The sequence below is a fragment of the Gadus macrocephalus genome, chromosome 1 (genome assembly GCF_031168955.1).
Source record: "Gadus macrocephalus chromosome 1, ASM3116895v1".
Classification (NCBI taxonomy): Eukaryota; Metazoa; Chordata; class Actinopteri; order Gadiformes; family Gadidae; genus Gadus; species Gadus macrocephalus.
Window position 1 is genome coordinate 17,554,330 of NC_082382.1, and position 18,919 is coordinate 17,573,248.

The 18,919-nt window shown below is 45.6% G+C and overlaps 2 protein-coding genes across 2 annotated transcripts; both read left to right on the plus strand.

Moving 5' to 3' along the window:
* Positions 1-5: 5 nt before the first annotated feature.
* Positions 6-2,942, plus strand: asb8 (ankyrin repeat and SOCS box containing 8). The gene is made up of 4 exons (XM_060051015.1): positions 6-292; positions 896-1,103; positions 1,209-1,313; positions 1,412-2,942. Exons 2-4 carry the CDS (start codon positions 975-977, stop codon positions 2,045-2,047), a joined length of 870 nt encoding a protein of 289 aa, XP_059906998.1. The 5' UTR covers positions 6-292; positions 896-974; the 3' UTR covers positions 2,048-2,942.
* Positions 2,943-5,113: 2,171 nt separating this feature from the next.
* atf7a (activating transcription factor 7a) lies at positions 5,114-18,829 on the plus strand. Its single transcript, XM_060050942.1, has 12 exons — positions 5,114-5,223; positions 10,021-10,092; positions 12,757-12,853; positions 13,162-13,292; positions 13,965-14,129; positions 14,464-14,612; positions 14,724-14,817; positions 14,996-15,115; positions 15,984-16,145; positions 16,829-17,017; positions 17,573-17,678; positions 17,878-18,829. Exons 1-12 carry the CDS (start codon positions 5,119-5,121, stop codon positions 18,153-18,155), a joined length of 1,668 nt encoding a protein of 555 aa, XP_059906925.1. The 5' UTR covers positions 5,114-5,118; the 3' UTR covers positions 18,156-18,829.
* Positions 18,830-18,919: the final 90 nt, after the last annotated feature.

Genomic DNA, 18,919 nt, shown 5'->3' on the forward strand with positions numbered 1-18,919 from the left:
GAGATATTTACTGTGAGGGACGTGCCGTCTATAAGAGGCGATGGTATTCTGAGCATTTGACCATCGACCGAGTGAACCTATATTTGGAAAGGCAGTGTAAAGTACCAACAGGCTGATAACGGGGAACGGATTATGTAACCGATCACTGTACGACGCATGTATCTGCGTTGGGGACGAGTGCAGGCCAACCTTTAAATAGAGGGCGTGGCCGTGGCATGCACGTCACCGTGTTTACGTCCAACAAGCAAGAAAAAGGGTGCTCTACCAATTCTGTAATCGTGAACAATAAACGGTATGTATACCAAGTCTTATGGCACGTCGTCTGTAATTATTTCAAAGCCAAGATACAGATACAAGCGAAAGCTGTTTGAAGCGGTGACATTAAATTGTTTGGTTGTAAAATGGTTACTTTTGCTTGATTCTAGTCGCTAGCTAACAAGTTAGCTTGAGGTGTCATTTTCTCCGCACCTTCACACGCTCAGCTAGCGTTGCCACATTGTTGGCACTTGGTAGCCTTAAAAGGTATCGTTTGTCAATGAAGCTGTTTATCGGCAAGTTCGGGTTTTGGTGGTTTTAACAATATCAATTATGTGACCGCTTGCAACATATTGCGCTAACTGTATTACGTCTACTCTCTGGGGGAATTGCTATTCAAGCAGGGAACATATTTAGTCAGCAACTCAAAGCAGCTAGGGTTTATCTTCCAAACGACACATTAAATTAAAGGGCTATCCTGTGAAATATTCACAATTAGTTGTACAGATCTTAGAAATTATCAGAAAAGTGTTGGGTGATAATCCTACACTTTTCTCTTTGCCTGGACACTTCACCAACTTCACAGAGGCATTCAAAAGCCAAAACTTGTGATACAATTTGACAAACTTTTGTCTTTCAGATTGTACCGTTAATCAGTGTGATCCGTGTGCTGTCGTGCGGTGACACCCAACTCCGGGTGCCATGTCCTCCTGCCCTACATGAGCTCTACTATGTGGTACATCATGCAAAGCATTCAAAGTAAATACTCTCTCTCCGAGCGGCTCATCCGCACCATCGCAGCCATCCGCTCTTTCCCACACGATAATGTGGAGGATCTGATTCGCAAGGTAAAAACGGTGATAAGTATCGTTATGCATCTGAATTATGAATTACCGTTATACATCTTAATATGGTATTTAATGTAGTCTGTTTACATTTACTTTGGCCTCAAGGGAGCCGATGTTAACCGGATGCACGGGACCCTGAAACCCCTGCACTGTGCCTGTATGGTAGCCGATGCAGACTGTGTGGAGCTGCTGCTGGAGAAAGGGGCAGAGGTAACCTACGACGCCTACAGCTAGAGATCAATCCTGGTGTTTTATCGGATACTTGGGCGTCTCAAAGTCTTGTTTTGCTTTGTTTGTTTTCATTCCAGGTCAACGCCCTGGATGGGTATAACCGAACCGCATTGCATTATGCAGCAGAGAAGGACGAGGGTTGTGTTGAGCTGCTGTTGGAGTACGGCGCCCTGCCGAACGCCCTCGACGGAAACAAGGACACTCCGCTCCACTGGGCCGCCTTTAAAGACAACCCTGAGTGCGTGCGGGCCTTGCTGGAGAGCGGCGCCTCTCCCAACAATCTGGACTACAACAGCGACACGCCGCTGAGCTGGGCGGCAATGAAGGGCAACCTGGATAGCGTTAAGGTGCTGCTGGAGTATGGGGCCCAGGTGCACGTGACCAACCTCAAGGGCCAGACCCCCATCTCTCGGCTGGTGGCCCTGCTGGCTCGCGGGCTGGGCACGGAGATGGAGGACGAGTGCCTGGAGCTGCTGTGCAAGGCGGCAGGGAGGTTTGAGATCCGACGGGCCGACGGCACCCTCCCCAAAGAGCTGAGTAAGAACCCCGAACTGCTGGCCCGGCTGACCGGCATGGCGGCCAAGGCGCCCACTCTCAGCTCGCTCGCACGCTGCGCTGTGCGGGAGTGCCTTGGGGTGCAGTTTTTACCCACTGCAGTCAAAGAACTCCCTTTGCCAGAATCTATCAAGGAATATGTGCTCCTGGTAGACTAGAGGAAGGAGACCACAGGGACCACCTCATCGATTTTGCCGGCTAATGTAAGAAGGCATATGACTCGTGTATTATTTCTCTAGGGATTATTTGCTAAAATGATCACAGATCACACAAGCCATCAGCATATGCATTTCGCTCAAGTCGTACTTTGTAATTTCAGAGTTATATATGTGTGGCAGTTTATTTTTGTCTGCAACTTAAGTTATTAACCATTTTCATAACAAATTTTCCCTCAGAACGGAAATGCTATTAAAGCTATTAATATAAAAAGTATGATTTGAAATTATAACAGTCTTATCTTGTGGTCTCATAATATAGATGACTGTGACAGTTTGTTTATTTATTTTATCACAAAAGGTCCACATTTATGAAAGGAGAAATTAACTGTACAGCCATTAGTCTCGATATCCTTTAATAAATAAATAAAATCAAATCAAAAATAATAATTTGTGAGCAATGCAAAGGTTTAGAGTGTTAACAAAGCATGCAACAGTGGATTTGTGTTTAAGGGAGGTCAATTTGATTCATAATCAGCCAATATGCAACATGTGTAAGAAACTAGAACATTTTTACTTTAGGTGTTGTGATGTTTTTTTAAGGGTAAACCAAGTCTAATTATTTTAAAATGGATTGTTTGTGTTTGCGTTGACTAAATATATTTATTTAGGCAATTTATTATGTTTGTGCTTTCTAATTCTATGTCAATTTAACCTTTCTTAAAATTGTGCCCCTCACAAATGTTACTAGGAAATGTACCCCATAGTTATATAGCAGTCTTTATGCACACCATTATTTGACATATTGTTTATGTTAACCCTCAAAATACTAATTTCACTGTTTTTGAAAAAATATATTTTTTGCCTGGGCTTTTGATAAAGGACTTATAAAATGAAATACCATGAGTTTTGTTTTACATTGTATGGGCAGTGTTTTTTTTTTTTTAATATATTTTCTTAATCTTATCATTGAAAATCAATACCAAACTTGGGAGGACCCATCTTTCAATTCTCAATGTCTCCACACAGGGTCTCTCTTTGACTTTGTCTCATGATTTAAATCAAAAGGTTTCAAAGTAACTTCTTTGTAATCATCAAATGACTTTTGTAAAGAAGGATTTCTTCCAAGAAAGCAAACTGTTAACAGTTTGTTTATTTCTAACCACGCTAACCCCTGTTGCTATTCAGAAAGGATATTTATTTCCAAAAGTTGAGGGCGAGCATTTAAAGAGGGAAGCCCATGAACACTGAGACGAGCCCCCACTCCTGTCCTTGCTCAGACATTTTGTTTCATCCAGAGTGTGATGTCAGCAGTTCAGTTGAAACAATTGGATTTAACTCTATGGGCTGAAAGTATTGCTTCCCCTTAGTACTGTACTTCAGCAAGCCTCCAACGCTACAACATTGAGACACTTGTTCTTCACTTGAGGAATTGTTATTCGGGAAACAATTAGACAAACGAAAACGGGATCATCAATGCTTAATGCATCCGAAAATGTTTGGATTACAATAGTTTTGGACCTAACCATATCAAGTTGTTTGTTGCTATTGTCAAAACCAGTGAGACAGAGATTCCCAGACCCCCATTTATACACAATCATTACTGCAAGAAGGTCATGGAGGAGACCTGAGCACGTGACCCCATATTCTGTTTCGCTACACGGATCAGTCTGGACATCTTGCCACCCACGTCAAATTCAGTGGGCGTGTGTTGTTAGTTGTTATTGAGTCTATTTCTGCAATAACTGTACTTATGGCTGTGTTTACAAATGTTAACGTTAACGCTTGTTGCCTCGGGAGACACCTTTATTGGTTTGCCAGCAGCAGCCTGTATTAAGGTCATCGACTACGAAACAGTCATTGATCGGCCCTTCATGTCATTGAAGGGCCGTTACCTATGACATTGACCCCGATTGGCCCGATGACATTGTAATTTCAGGAAAACGATGTGGGCGACTAGAGGTCCAGACTGATTTGTGAGGCAAAACAGAATGAGAGGTCACCTGATCAGGATGATCTCCAGGCTAATGGCCTGTGGGAATTAAAAAGTCGCTTATGCTCCCAGTGTGTTTATCTAGCAAACAAAAATTAACACAAATCATGGAAAACTAAACAATGGAAAACAAGACAATGGAAAACTATGGAAAGCCCAAAGAAAAACATTTTTTTTAAAATAACTAATACTATTTCATTTACTACATAATATTCTTATATTTATTTTCTATTATCTATTCATTTTGCCCTTATTGTAAATGTTTCTGTTTCAACATTAAAATCCCACGTACCACCTCAAGTAACCCACTGTACCACCTTTGGTACGTGTACCATAGGATTGAAGACACTGTACCAAACATACTAGCTGTGGGTGGGGGTTATCTCAGAGCTAACCTGCTATGTGCTAGGTTTGCTCTAGGTTAGACTCACAGCATGAATCGCCATGGTTCTGAGATTAGTCAAATCTTGGCAAATTGAAAATTTTGGCTTTCTGCTTAACATGTAAATCCTGCCACTTGGTTCAGTCGGTACACATCACGTGCGAGACTGGTGTTGGGCCATTGTTATTTATGCAATACATTATTGTATACATGATTGCATTGCAAAAGAGAATTGCAAATATTTTGAAGCATAGGACTCATTTTTTAACACTTGATATAGAACAATTGTAAATATAGACATGTATGCTCCATGTGCATACATGTTTTCGTGTACACGAAAACAAAAAACGACCATGCCACAAATGTACATGCATAATTATGACACATTTAAATTAGTTCGGTCTGTATGATGAAATAGATATTAGATTACGAAATAATTCATCATAAAGGTTATAATTACATAAAAGTTAAATTGTGTTAAATCCTTTGCTTAAAACGCAGTAGACAATCTAGCACAACCTAAAAACATGTGGGAAGTTAAGACTAAGTCCTTTTTTTTTTTTCTTAACTAGATGCCTGCAAATAGTTTTTTCTCATTTATTTATGGTCAGCCATCCCCCTGACGCGCACCGTGTTTTTGTTTGACGTTGAAGTTGACCCATACCTAACGTGCCAATGTCTGAAATGTCATGTCTCGCCATGTTGTCCATGCTTAACGTGACGTGGGCCTCGCGATGTTTCAGAGAGGAGGGGAGTGTCAAATTCCAGGAGAGAGGAGAGGGAGTCGGAGATAGGGGCGCAAAGGTGAGTTTGTAAACAATTGATTACCATTTCAAATTACTACACAAGGTCTAATTCAGTTTGAAGTATTACAAAGTGCGTCCAAGCGCGCAAATCTGTCCTATTGTCTGATTTTAAATCGTTATTTTCAATTAGTTGTCAAAACTGTTGTGGTAGATACAACGTCTCGCTTGTACTCTCGCTCGCCGTTAAGTGTCAGACTGCTAACTAACTGCTAGCTTTTGCTATTTCAACTCAATAAGTTGGTGCTCGAGTCTTATATCAAATCAAAAAAGTAACCGCATGGGTGATCAAAGCAACGTTTTGATATTTAGTTGACAATGCTCTTATTCCGAGTCCCCGACGACGCTGTAAGTTCGCATGAGCACTAGTACAATCTGTGATGTTCCCCCAAAGCGGCCTGCATGTAGTTAACGTTAGCTGGTTCAGCTAACTGATTTCAATAACGTTAAAGGGAAAAGTTGCTTCTCTTTTACCAATGACATTCAACTTGTTGCGGTTATTGACATGATCTAACGTTATGCTTAACTTATGGGTTTTCGTTAGATTTGCCTATAACCAATTAGTGAAAAGAATAGGCGGTCTTGTACGGGAAAAGGCAGGGCTAAGTTTGCTCGTGCAAAGCCAGAGGGTAATGGAGGCTAGAATCAACTTTACACGACGGCTAAAGGTGTCTAACGTTGTAATAGGCAACGTTTGACCTGTTACATGATTATTACACGAACCTGATGGTTGTTTACCTGTAGATCTCACCCTAAACGATGCCAGAAGGTTACATTTCGGTCTGCAGGATACCCCTCACTAAAATATTTGTTTGTCTCAAGAAATGACGAATTTGTTATTGCAATTCAGCTCATGAACACTGCCCGTCTTTGTACCTGTCAACACCTTGATTATGTAGGTGATGTTTGAGACCAAAATATATAATTCCACAACATGCTCAAGTGTTGTTCAGGGGCAAAGGCCGGGTTAAATAACAATAATCCAAACGTTAGAGATGAATAAAAATCAACATTATTTCTTTAAATTATTAAGAGCAAATGTCAATCTAAATTAACCTCAAATATAATTTAAGGTGCAATAGTAGTGTTACTGAACCTTTTTAGTAGTTTACTCTTGCTCGGCTGATGTTTGAATTAATTTGAATGTGACTGTAAATGTTTAAAATTGTTTGACTGCTACCAAATGTGAAATGCTTCTTCAAAATGGATACGAGTAAATGGTCTGAGAGGTTCAATTCCATCCTACACAATGCATAGGGTCATGCATGTATTTTGGCTCAATGTTGGTTTAATGTTTATTCACTGGTAAATACATCTCAGCTTCTATTTACTTATAAGTAATGCACATTAACTTTTGCTGCCAGCAAGCTGCAGCGTAGCTCTTGTCTCCCAGTGTATACAGCTTGTATTTACTACAGCTTCACCTGTGATCTACCCAATACCCTTGATCCAATGTTAAACCAATCACGTTCTCTGTCTTTTGCCTTCTCTCTCCCTTCTCTCTGCCCTCTTTTCTGTGGGGGTCTCCCCTACCCTCTGGCAATTCAAGCCTCAGATTCCAGAGTCGCGGCTGCAGCGTGAGCTATTAATACAGTTTGTTTAGTCAGTTTCCTAGCAGTCTCCATCAAACACTGAATGGCTGTGGCTGATTATAGCCGGGCCCCGTTCCCCTACACCTGCTGAGTCTGAGAAATCCAAGTTAACAGCAGGATGATGGGCTCAATGAGTGGTAATGGAGATAGAATTGGGGCCATTTGGAATCTGTGTCACCTTGGATGAATGGAGGCATAAATAGGTGTAGGGGGGAATCTGTGGCTCCATCATCATCAATCAATCATGTGAATCATGTCAAAGGGCATCACAGTGATTTATGTACCAGAGTATATTCTTGAGGTCGGTCAAGGCTGTCTGGACTCACTTTGCTAGTGGGCAGTCATCCTCAACCATTTACCCTAATCTTTAGGGTTTGGTGTATTAAGTTACCTTGTTTGGCTCAATGCCGTTCACCATGTCGCTTATTGTTGACAGTTATACCTACTCTATTTCTCTTCCGATCTGTTACTACTCCTACTATGAACTAGCCAACGACTTAATAATTAGGTAGTTAGTAGAAGAATAAGTAAATTGAGTTGGTTTACTTGCATGATCCTACATGTAAAGAGGGGATAGTAGGAGTGATGGACAAATTTAAACATCTTATTGCTTCATATCATTACATTATACATTTTTAGGTTGTGTGGTTCTTGCCAGAAGTGTCTTCCACCCCCAAAACCGTAATCCTACATGTCATGTCGGCGTGAGCCAGGCCATGTGGACCTCTACCATGTCTAGGCCTGCAGCGAAATGTAAACTTCCCCAGCCAATCAATGCCAGATGGTTCTGTTTCCATATGTTGTCCACACCCATGGTATAATGAGGTGGCTGCAGTATCTCGTTTGCAGATGCATTTCTGCCCAAGTTGACTCAGTGGATTGGAAGCAATTTGCGAGAGCCCTCGCAATGGCATGCTGCCTTCCTCTCGCGAACCTGGGAGGTCTGCAAGAAATCAAATGGCACAACGGCATCAGCCCTTTAATCATTGTGCCGGGGGATCGGAGTAGTTCCCTTCTTCCAATGAAAGAATGTAAGCTGAGGGAGGGACAATTGGTAAAACATATTACAATCAAAAGTGCAAGCAAGGCCATACAGCTGAAGTGCAGGAGACCAGGAATCATGTGTTGGCACAGGACAGCGGTCTTCCTCAGCAGTACTGATGGAAGGAGGAAAAAAGCCTGACTTCAACACTGGGAAAACATTCATAAAGCTATACCCGTGCCAACAGCATGAATAATCTGTCCCACTCAAACATATTGGTGCCACTAGTGTGCTCAAATCCATGCAACGGTTAGGCTATTTGGAGTGAAGGGGTTTCTCAATGGCTTGGCTTTTGTGGGGCCTTTTGCACAGATTGATCACTTATCGCCCTTGTTAATTGATGTGACTTTGTCAACATTGGCAGAGGCTGCATTGTTAAAAGATTAACATAATATTTCAATGGTATTTGTTTATTTTAGCGTTTGTTTGTGCACACAGGAAGAGCCATGCACATTGGCGTGCATCTCGTGTGGTGGAATGGGTTATTGTGTAATAGCTGGACTCCACTTTGAGCCAGTTGGGTGTGCTTAAACATTCATTCTACGAAACCTTCCCTGCTTTCCAACACATTCCCATATTTAAAAGTTGTCTTTGTAAAATTCCTGAATCGCGGTCTGCAGTGCAAGTAAATTCATGCTGGATAGTATTTGTGTGTGTGTGTGTGTGTGTGTGTGTGTGTGTGTGTGTGTGTGTGTGTGTGTGTGTGTGTGTGTGTGTGTGTGTGTGTGTGTGTGTGTGTGTGTGTGTGTGTGTGTGTGTGTGTGTGTGTGTGTGTGTGTGTGTTGTTTCTGTGCAACAATTTTGCTCTTTCATGGAGACAACTGAGCAAGAGGCTGCAGGGACTGCTCGGCCTTAGTTGGTACCAGGTCAGTGTCGGTCGCAAGTAGATGCGTACTGAAACAATGGCGTGTGCATATTTAACTCTGGTCAATAGCGTGTACTCTGGGAAGAAGTTCAAAATATTTGTTTTGTCACCCGATTGAAAGCTTTGGTTTTAAAACAACAGATTAAGTGGACTTGCAAACTTTTCCACTCTGTTCTTTGATTGTGAACCCCAACATTGTTACATTATATTTTATTTCACAAAGTAAAAGGCATGCTCCCCCTTTCTCCTGTGTAGTATTTTGACATCATACAATTAAAAGGTTGGTATTTTTCGTTATAGTTTTGGTTTAATCATTTGTTTTAAGCCATGTTGTGAATCAAGTGACCATTATAAAAAAAAAGAAAAGAAAAAAAAAAGTGTTGTTACTGAGAAGACCCATTGAAAACACATTGAGAATACACATTGACATGTACAGATGTTGAATAGTCCATGGTATTGGGCAATAGTTTGGGAGAGCGGGTGTCTTTCCAGTAATGTCCACCTGGGTTTCATGGTGGAATTTCCCACAAAGTGAACTTCCCCATTTTTTTATGCTAGTGCCAGCAATGATAATAAATGTTCTCCATGAACAGTGTTTAACAAGGTCAAATAACATCTAAATGTGTCTGTTGACCTTCCAACGCCACATGGGTCCATGTTCCTAGGCAGACAACTGACGCATGCTTCCATACATGAAAGTAAACGAGCAAGATTCTCTGTGTCGTGCACACTCTACATTGTACGGAGCTAGGGTTCACTGGTAGTCTACCAAAGAAATGTGTGCTGTAGAATTGCATTTGGTTTGCAAAAGGTAAGCGTCCGTAGAGGAGAAAGGAGCTTATTTACCTTGAGATGGCTAAGGGGGGAGGAACTTAGCTAACTGCCTTCGTACAGAGAAGGTAGGAGCTGTTTGAGAAGTGAACAGAGGGGGTGGTGGAGACCGACTGAGAGAGAGAGAGAGAGTGAGAGGGCGGGAGTGGGAGGGAGGTAGAGGGAGATGACTGTGTAATCCGTAGCCGTTGCCCTCTCTGTAAACTGTCCTCATTGGCCAAGCAGAAGCCCCCTGCGTGAATGGAAGTGTCACCAGGGAAACTTTGTCTTGCTACCTCCGTGTGTGTGTGTTTTCCCTCTTGAAAGGGATATTTTTAAACGCCTTTCTGCTTCCTGCTCCCGAGTCCCGACTACCGACAACAAACCACAGCATCCCTGCTGTGTTGTTTGCTGGATGCGCGACTCACAAATCAAGAAGACGAGAGAAGAAAAGCCACAACAATGTTTTCCTCTTCTCTTTTCCCACAGTTACATTGCAAGCTCTTTGCAAAAATGGGGGATGACCGACCTTTTGTGTGTGCTGCCCCTGGCTGTGGACAGGTAAGCTCTCTCCCCTCTCCCCCCTCTCTATCTCTTTGCTTGCCTTAGGTTCAGCTGTTGAGGTGAGGGGGAGGGAGCGTTGTATTGTCTGTGTACTGCTTGCCTTGGGGAAGTTGGCTGAAATTGATATTGACATTGATTCCATTTCAAATGTTTACTGTATCAATTAAATATATTTATGTTGGAACAGCTTTGTTTGTTTGGCTCATCATATCATGTTGCGAGTTGCCAACTGTTCTGACGTTTCCTACAGCGGTAGCCGACGTTCACTTTGAGCTTCCCTCTGACGGCATTCTGTCTTGTCTGTTACACTCCGTCTTGTGAAACAAACAGTCTCGATTTAACGGTGACTCACCAGTGTTTGAAATGAGTAATGGGTGAATATTACTGTTTCAACCTGCCACCTTAGACATCTGCTCCCTGCTAACACAGGTCTGAGTCCTTGGTATGAATCAGCTCTGTGCCAGCCGTGTCTCCAATATCCACATGGTCCTAACTTGGTATCAAGTGGACTACACTGTCTATTCGTCACAAAGAATCCCACAATGCCCAGGCTGGCATGCTCCCACCTGAGTAGTGTGAAGTTGGCCATATCAAACAGTTTGCTGGTTGGTTACTTTGTACTCTGGCAGCCGGTTAAGACGCTGTGTTTGAGAAAGTGAAGTTAAGCCTGTCTGTGAGGGATACACCAGATCTGATACCGATAATGGAGGTTTGGCCCCTCTCCCTGGGTAATTCTGCTAAATTAGCCAGACGACATCGCTCAGACAGTATCGCCATATTAGACGGTATACTCTTACTAGATACACTGGATCAAAGATAAGATAACCACTGTATTGTGACGGATCGAATGGTTATGGTTGCATTACTCTGAAGTGTGATTTAGAATTTGTTGCTTTCAACTGGCCTCAGCCTGCTCTACAGTGAGATTGGTTTGACCGTAGGCGGTAAGGCAATGCAACACGCAAACCAGTCCAGTAAATAATTGATTTGCTTGTTTCCTTTTTCCCCTCAAAAACTTTATGGACACCCACTGTGATGTAAACATGTAAACAATCATTGCTTATTTCATCTGTTGATATCATTCATTATTTAGCCATTTGATCGATGTGTAGACACAATGGAAGTCGAACTGATGTCAATGTTGGTTTAACGGGGCATGCTTTGTCACCCTCAAGGTTGATGTGTCTTGGTTATTTAAGTGTGAATTGGCTGATGGGTAAACACACCTGGGCTTGTGTGTGTTGTGTGCCTTTGGTACACTATAACTGGGTATAGTAATGCAGTTTTATGGTCTTAACCAAGTGTTATATTGTGATGATTATCATATTGGATGAAGTAAAGAGGACTTTAATCATTATCCTTGGGAGAGATATGAGTTTTATCAAAAAACGTATATTGAGAATGATGTGATAATATTAATATATTATACATTGCTAGCAAGATGATGTTGTGATATATTATCACTTTGTTACAGAACCCATACAACAAAAAAAAAAACCTTACATCCTTCACTTAACATCTCATGAATTATGATTGTATACATGTCATGATTGTATGTCATAATTTAATTAAAAAGGATTATTGTCACTCAATCTAAGAAGTATAAGTATTAAAAATCCAGAGCCTGGTTAGGGACCTGGATAAGACCTGGAGACCTGGCCCTCCCCTCTCGGGGGTCCGAGCCCCAGCACTAAGCGGGAAGCGACGGCCGGAACAGGACTTACAGAACGTCTTGGGAACGTCTTGGGCCGGGGACTTTTCCTTCCAACGTGTTGACATTGACAACATCACTTTGAACCCTGTTCTCCGCCAGCCTTTATTTATTTACAGTTTGGGCAGTTGAAATGGTATCTGGCAGTATGCGCTGCAGAGAGATTAGCCGGAGATAGTTTCCTAGTTGCCCCGACGGGCCTGGCTGTAAGAGACCAGCGAGACCTGCGGTTGTATCGGTGGTGATGCTGCTCGGCGTGGCTAAAAATAAGGCGTCCCCCCCCCCCCGCGCCCGCTCCCCCCTGCCCGACACTTGACTGTGTTTTCCACTTCACTCTCGCAACCGACTGAACTCACTACGTCGATGCGAGGCCAGGAATAGGCTGTAAGGCCATGAGGAACAGGCTGGCGTCGCCGCCGCCACAGCCCATTTTCCTAAGTCAACCCCTTTTGAGTGTTTGGGACCTCATCCGTGCCAGTGTTGTACCACCATTTTGTCCATTTTAACTGCTTAACGTGTTCAACCACTTCCTTTTGTGGTAAAAATAAAGACTATTCATATTCCCTGGAAACTGTTTGAGTGCATCGTGCCATTTCCCAGTTCTATTTCGTCTTTCTGGCTTGGTGTAGCATGCAGCCGAGATATTTGAGGCCACGTCCCGGGGCTATAGGAGACACTGACACCGTGCGTCTGAGGCACAGGCTACTATTCAACACGGATATTCCTCTTTGTGGGCCAACGCACAATGGTTCAGTATACATCTGTTGGGACACATCTCAGAGAGAACGTCTCCCTCCCTCTCTGTCTCTGATTATCGGACATTTGATATTTATGGGTTTAGGTGCCATGACTCTTCAGTTGGCTGTGGCCAACCTTGTGAAGACTAATTCATGTATTGTTGCCTCCTTGTCCCTTTCTCTCCTTCATATCTCCCTTGATGCTTACTACAGGGCTTTACCAACGAGGACCACTTGGCGGTACACAAACACAAGCACGAGATGACGCTCAAGTTTGGACCAGCCAGAACGGACTCGGTCATTATTGCAGGTAAGGAGTTAAATGCAAAAGGCTCAATTATGCATGCATCTCTGTGGCTCTGCTCCAGGGCAGTAAAAGCTATTTAAAGCATAAAAACAAGTAACAAAAGATTCAAATTTAGCTTTCCCATAAATAAAACCAACAAAGCCAGCATTCGCCTGTGTTTTACAGTGTCCCTGTTATCCAAACCAGATGAATCTGGCGCGTTCTATATTTAGCGGCGTCAGACATCAGAGTGTGATCCGAGTGCAAAGGCGCTTCATTGAATAGTCATTTGTTCTTGTCGTTTCCGCCCATCCACTCCTCTTCTCCACCAGACCAGACTCCAACGCCCACCCGCTTCCTCAAGAACTGCGAGGAGGTGGGCCTGTTCAACGAGCTGGCCAGCTCCTTCGAACACGAGTTCCGCAAAGCGCAGGAGGATGACGACAAGAGGTCCAAGAACCCTGTAAGAGCCGGAGGCCGCCCCCCTGTCTGTGTTCAATGTCAGGAAGCAGAAATCACACTTTTTCACCAGTGATGCAGGCGTCAAACATTTATTATGTTGGATACTGATTTAGTCTTACAGAACAGCTCAGATCCTTAAATGTATGTTTCCTCCTCCCAATACGGATGTAAAATGTAAGCTTGGTTGTAGAATATCAATTTCCTTTATTGGCATAATTAAAACCATAATGAAAAAGTCCTGCACGTCTGCATGCCCCATGTGTCGTTCGAATAGAGAGGAATTAGTTTGAACCCCTTGTGTGAATCCGTAGAATAGAAACCATCGCTTTCTAAAGTGCAGTGAAATCATTTGCCTATTCTCTCGAATTGGGATATCACTGACAACGATGCTTGCTGGGAATACGCTTTTTTAACTTGCCATCTCGTTCAACAGCTGCTCAATGAACACGCACTTGGAACAAATAGTCTAGATTGCGGTCCAACTGAGCTTGTGTTCTACGCCTATGGCTGCGGTTCTAATGTGATGCGCCAAAAGTGGGTTGTCCCTCATGACCCAAGAGCGACTTCATCTTGAGTTACAGAGCTCCCGAGTCCCCTAGGGCCCGGGCCGGGGTAGGGATGGCAGGGATCTTAACACCACCCTGCTCTATCTCCCCCTCCTCCTTCTCCTCAGCTCACAGCAGCCAGCCACGCCGCCGCTCAGGGTCTGCAGACGCCGTCGGACGTCAAGGTGAAGGAGGAGGACCCCGTGGAGGTGGACTCCTCCCCGCCGTGCAGTCCCGGCTCCATCTCCAGCGACTCCGATGGGGGCTATGGGGACCCCCCGTCCATGAAAAGGGTAGGAGAGCGAGCGTTGTCCCAGTCTCCCTGGTGCTATCCAGGGTGCCATATTGACATGGATGACATGGAGGGAAAAGAAAAATCTTCATTCAAAACCTGAAATGCATCATCTGTTGGTGCGTTCATCATTAAATTGAGGCTTAATGTTTTATTATAGTTGGCTTTAAACCCCCAATCCACACAGTAGTCCCAAGATTCATATAATATCTGATCAAAGTATACAGTTCTAACTCTGCCTATTGTCCTCCACAAGCAGAGCCATGCCCACCCCGCTCAGCCGCAGGTGTTGTCGACGTTTTGACCTAACTGTCGAACCCCTTTCCCTCCACAAGGACACCCCGCCCCGCAGCTCGGCCCCGACCCCAACCATCGTGCGGCCAGGGTCCCTCCCGCTCCACCTTGGGTTCGACGCCCTTCAGCCGACCATGCCCTCCCCCACCTCCGTCATCACCCAGACACCACCCTCCAATCGCACCCTGGGGTGAGCTTATCGCCCAAATGGTCCCTTGATGTTCCTCCCCTCCTGGATTGAATGCAGCCCTTTCTGCAGTTCAACACGATAACATCACATCTGCTCTGTGTGCACACACAGCTCTCCCACCAGCCACTACCCCATGATGATGCTCCCCAATGGGCATGCAGTGCCGGTGCTCCCAGGACCAGTGCAGATGCCCTCTGTCATCAACGTAAGCCTAAACAGTCATTCTACATCTATTTCATGCAGTCATGGTGAATCCTTTCTGAACCATGCATACAGACACACAGCTCAATAGGCAATCCATGCATGTTTGGCCTTCAGCACCAGTTTTCTGATTTGCCTCATCGTAAGAGTGCTTATGCATTATTATTTTGTGTCCTCCTTAGCTGGCCCGGCCCGTTTGCATGGTGCCCAACATTCCTGGGATCCCTGGACCTCCCATGGGAGGCAGCAGCAGTGGCTCCAGCTCCCCCTCTGGCTACAGCATCCACTCCGAGGCAAAGATGGTCAGCGCACGGCCAGACACTCGCCTTCTGGCTCTTTCTATTTCTGTCTCCGTCTTGCTTTATCTCGCTCCCTCTTGCTCCCCCACCTCCTCCTGTGCCTCCTTCTCCTCCGCCCAACTCCATCTCTTGTGTTCTGCCTGTGTACTGGTTCACCCCCCGGCCCGTCCTGTGGTCTAGCTTTCATCATCATATGACTGCAATATTTCTTTAAATGGTGGTTATTTACCCCACACACTGTAGCCACACTTAAATGATGACACATTGTAACTCGTTGTGGTGCAGCTCTCTTGATGAAAATGAGGAAGCGTGGGGGGTAGTTAAGTTGGCGTGTTAGTTTTTATTATTAAGTTGATATATGAAAAAAATAAAAAAGAATCATCCGATTAATCGGAAACTACTGATTTTGTCCATTGGCTTCTAGTAGATCGGTCTAAATCTTAGTCGATGGGCCATTCGAGTTACATCTTTAGCTACCTTTAGCAATATACTAAGTTTAGCAAATGTCATCAGAAAACAAACATTTCCTCAAAGGTTAGCGGTAGAAAAAACTGATGGCCTCTGGCCGGACTATGCATGAACGTATTGAGAAATTATTTGCTTAATGTAACGGACATACAGTGTCAGCAATGTTTTTATGCTTCCTCTTAATTCTCCTGCTTAGATTCAACATATGACGAATACATGATCATTTTCCCTCCAAAGGTTCAATAATTGTTCTGCTAATAATCCCATGAGAGTGTCATACGCTCATTATGATTGTGTTATGAAGTTAACAACAACATAACCTACGTTTTTTTATGTAGATGTTTGTCAAAGGAACTCTCGAATCATGCGGTTTCACTTCCCTCTCCTGCTCCTCTTCCTGCAGCGTCTGAAGGCGGCGCTGTCGCAGCAGAGCCCATCCGGCCTGGGCATGGGGGGCATGGGAGGCATGATGGGCATGGGCTGCAGTCCCATGGTGCCCCAGAGGGCCGAGCAGAGCCAGCTGTTGGTGCAGCACCCAGACGCCCCGTCCCCCGCACAGCCACAGGTACACAGCAGGCACCCAACGACTGAGAGACATTCAAGTTTAGTGTGTGTGTGTGTGTGTGTGTGTGTGTGTGTGTGTGTGTGTGTGTGTGTGTGTGTGTGTGTGTGTGTGTGTGTGTGTGTGTGTGTGTGTGTGTGTGTGTGTGTGTGTGTGTGTGTGTGTGTGTGTGTGTGTCACTCTCGTAAACCTTTTATTACTCAGACTGTACTCTGATTCAGACTGTGATGTGACTCAAGGCCTGCCCAACCCCTCTTCCATGTTTGATTCACTCCTGCGGCTCCCAACCTTCCTCCCCCTCTTATGGGTGCCCCTTGTCAGCACCAACCCCCCCCTCCTCACCCCCCCACCCCCCCGCCCCCTTTAACGGGTGCCTCTTGTCAGCCTTTCCTCCCCCTCACTTGTCTGACTCCTCCACCTCTTGTTTTACTTTTCTGCCTCACAACCCACCTTCACCTCTGGTGTGTTTCATCCGTCCACCTCTCCCCCCTCCTCCACCTCTTATGGGTGTCACCTCTCCCCCCTCCTCCACCTCTTATGGGTGTCGCCTCTCCCCCCTCCTCCACCTCTTATGGGTGTCATCCTGACGTGTCCCCCTCCCTCCCCCTCTTATGGGTGTCATCCTGACGTGTCCCCCTCCCTCCCCCTCTTATGGGTGTCATCCTGACGTGTCCCCCTCCCCCCAGTTCTCCCCGGCCCAGCCCACCGGCGGGAGGCGGAGACGCACGGCTGAGGACGACCCCGACGAGCGGAGGCAGCGCTTCCTGGAGAGGAACCGGGCGGCGGCTTCGCGCTGCCGACAGAAGCGCAAGGTGTGGGTCTGCTCCCTGGAGAAGAAGGCCGAGGAGCTGAACTCCATGAACGTCTCGCTGTCGGTGAGTGGGCCTGGGAATCCTTTTTTATAGCAAATTCAGATCACTGGCCTTCAAGGGCTCATGTCATGGCTCCAGGTGTGGGTGTGATTAGCTGGTACAAGCCGTTTGGCACAGGGGAGGAATGATTTCATAGTGACATCACAAGTGGGCGTGTCCACCCATATATATGAAGAATAGATGAGCAACGTTTGCTACAGTCCACTGGGTAGGCTGGTAGACTGATCTATCCAGCATACATCTAGCTGTACACGCCCACTTGTGACGTCACTATGAAAATCATTGCTCCCCTGTGCCAAACGGCTTGTACCAGCTAATCACACCCACACCTGGAGCCATGACATGAGCCCTTTAAGGAGTAGGTTCGGGGTTGAGGCCTCTTGCTCGAGGCTGCCTGCAGGTAGATTGCAGTATTAGGCATCGAGCCCAGTACTTGAATGCTGGGAGTAGAACAACCTGGAACTGTGTTTTATTCACAGCTTTAGCTGTGTGGCTCAAGCAGCCCTACAACACGTGTCTATGTGATACTTGACGTGTTGGCTTTACTGTCCCTGTCAGAATGAGGTGTCACTGTTGCGAAACGAGGTGGCTCATCTGAAGCAGCTGCTGCTGGCTCATAAGGACTGTCCTGTCACCAACATGCAGAAGAAGACGGCCTACCTAGGTGGGCTCCCTCTCGTACTCCCTTCCTCCTACAGCTACTCTACTCAGATGAATGTGCTTGTGGTGGCTCTCTCTATTTCCACCTGTTGCATGGTTCAAAACAGCCACCCCTTTATCCATTTTTCTGTAGTTGTGCAGAAATGAATGAATGTCCGAGACTGACTGACTGTATGTTCACCCGTCCCTCCATGTGGCTGCAGAGGGGGGCATGAAGGAGTCCAGCGAGCCCATCGGCTCCCCGGCCCCGGTGATCCAGCACAGCTCCCTGGCCCCAAGCCCCTCGGCGGGGCCCAACGGCCTGAGCTCGCGGGCGGCAGCGGAGGCCATGGCCATGTCAGTGCTGGCGGGCATGGGCCAGCAGCGTCACCACCACCACCACCACCACAACAACAACCACCACCACCACCACCACCAGAGGGCTGAAGGCGGAGCTTCCCACGTCATCATGGCTGTACAGTCCCACTCTAGTGCCAGATGATGAGCCAGGTCACCGCCGCCCAGGCATAGCTTACACTTCACCACCAGGGGGCAGAGTCGGAGCAAGGAAAAAGAAACCTCGCTGACCCCAAAGAGTCCGAACACCTGAACTATTGCCTGTCTCCTTTGCCTCCGCTTCTTTCTTTTTTTTACCCTCCAGTGGAGCCATGTTGCTGAAGCCTGGAGCTCAGCAGCAAGCCTTCTGGGAATAGACTGAGACTATTGAGAGAGCTTCCTGTTCACTCTGCCATAAACTACAGGGGCTGGACTCCAACCTTGCTCTCCCCCCTTTAAACCCCACTCTCCTCGGCTGTCATCTCCGTCTCCCTCCCCTCCGCCTCCCCCCCCCTCAGTCAATACAACACTTCACTGGACTTCAATAGGACTGCATCACTAACGAGTTTACTGCCGTAGCAACACTCTCCCCGTGGACACATCGGCGCATGTTCTGTAACACATGGGCAACACAGCAACGGTTTTAACTTTCTACGTTCGAGCGAATAACCAAACACAACACACAGGGCTTTTATACTTACAGATGCTGCAGGGGGGCCTTGGGCTCAATCAATGTTTTTATCCTAATGCACTCAACCATCAAAGATGCAATAGCCTGGATACACTAAAAAAGTGTAATGTATGGCCCATAACCTATTGTGTCAAGATCATATCAACCTGCACCCCCCCCCCCCCCCAAAAAAACGTACCTCATGTAAACCCCTTTATAAGGTGTATAAACTGTGTGAGTGGCTCTGTGTATACGTGTAA

Coding starts and splice junctions, on each gene's coding strand:
- asb8 (XM_060051015.1), top strand. CDS start 975: ATGAGCTCTACTATGTGGTACATCATGCAAAGCATTCAAAGTAAATAC. Junction 1,104..1,208: donor TGGAGGATCTGATTCGCAAG/GTAAAAACGGTG, acceptor TTTGGCCTCAAG/GGAGCCGATGTTAACCGGAT. Junction 1,314..1,411: donor TGCTGGAGAAAGGGGCAGAG/GTAACCTACGAC, acceptor TTTTCATTCCAG/GTCAACGCCCTGGATGGGTA.
- atf7a (XM_060050942.1), top strand. CDS start 5,119: ATGTTGTCCATGCTTAACGTGACGTGGGCCTCGCGATGTTTCAGAGAG. Junction 5,224..10,020: donor TCGGAGATAGGGGCGCAAAG/GTGAGTTTGTAA, acceptor CTTTTCCCACAG/TTACATTGCAAGCTCTTTGC. Junction 14,613..14,723: donor CCCTCCAATCGCACCCTGGG/GTGAGCTTATCG, acceptor GTGCACACACAG/CTCTCCCACCAGCCACTACC.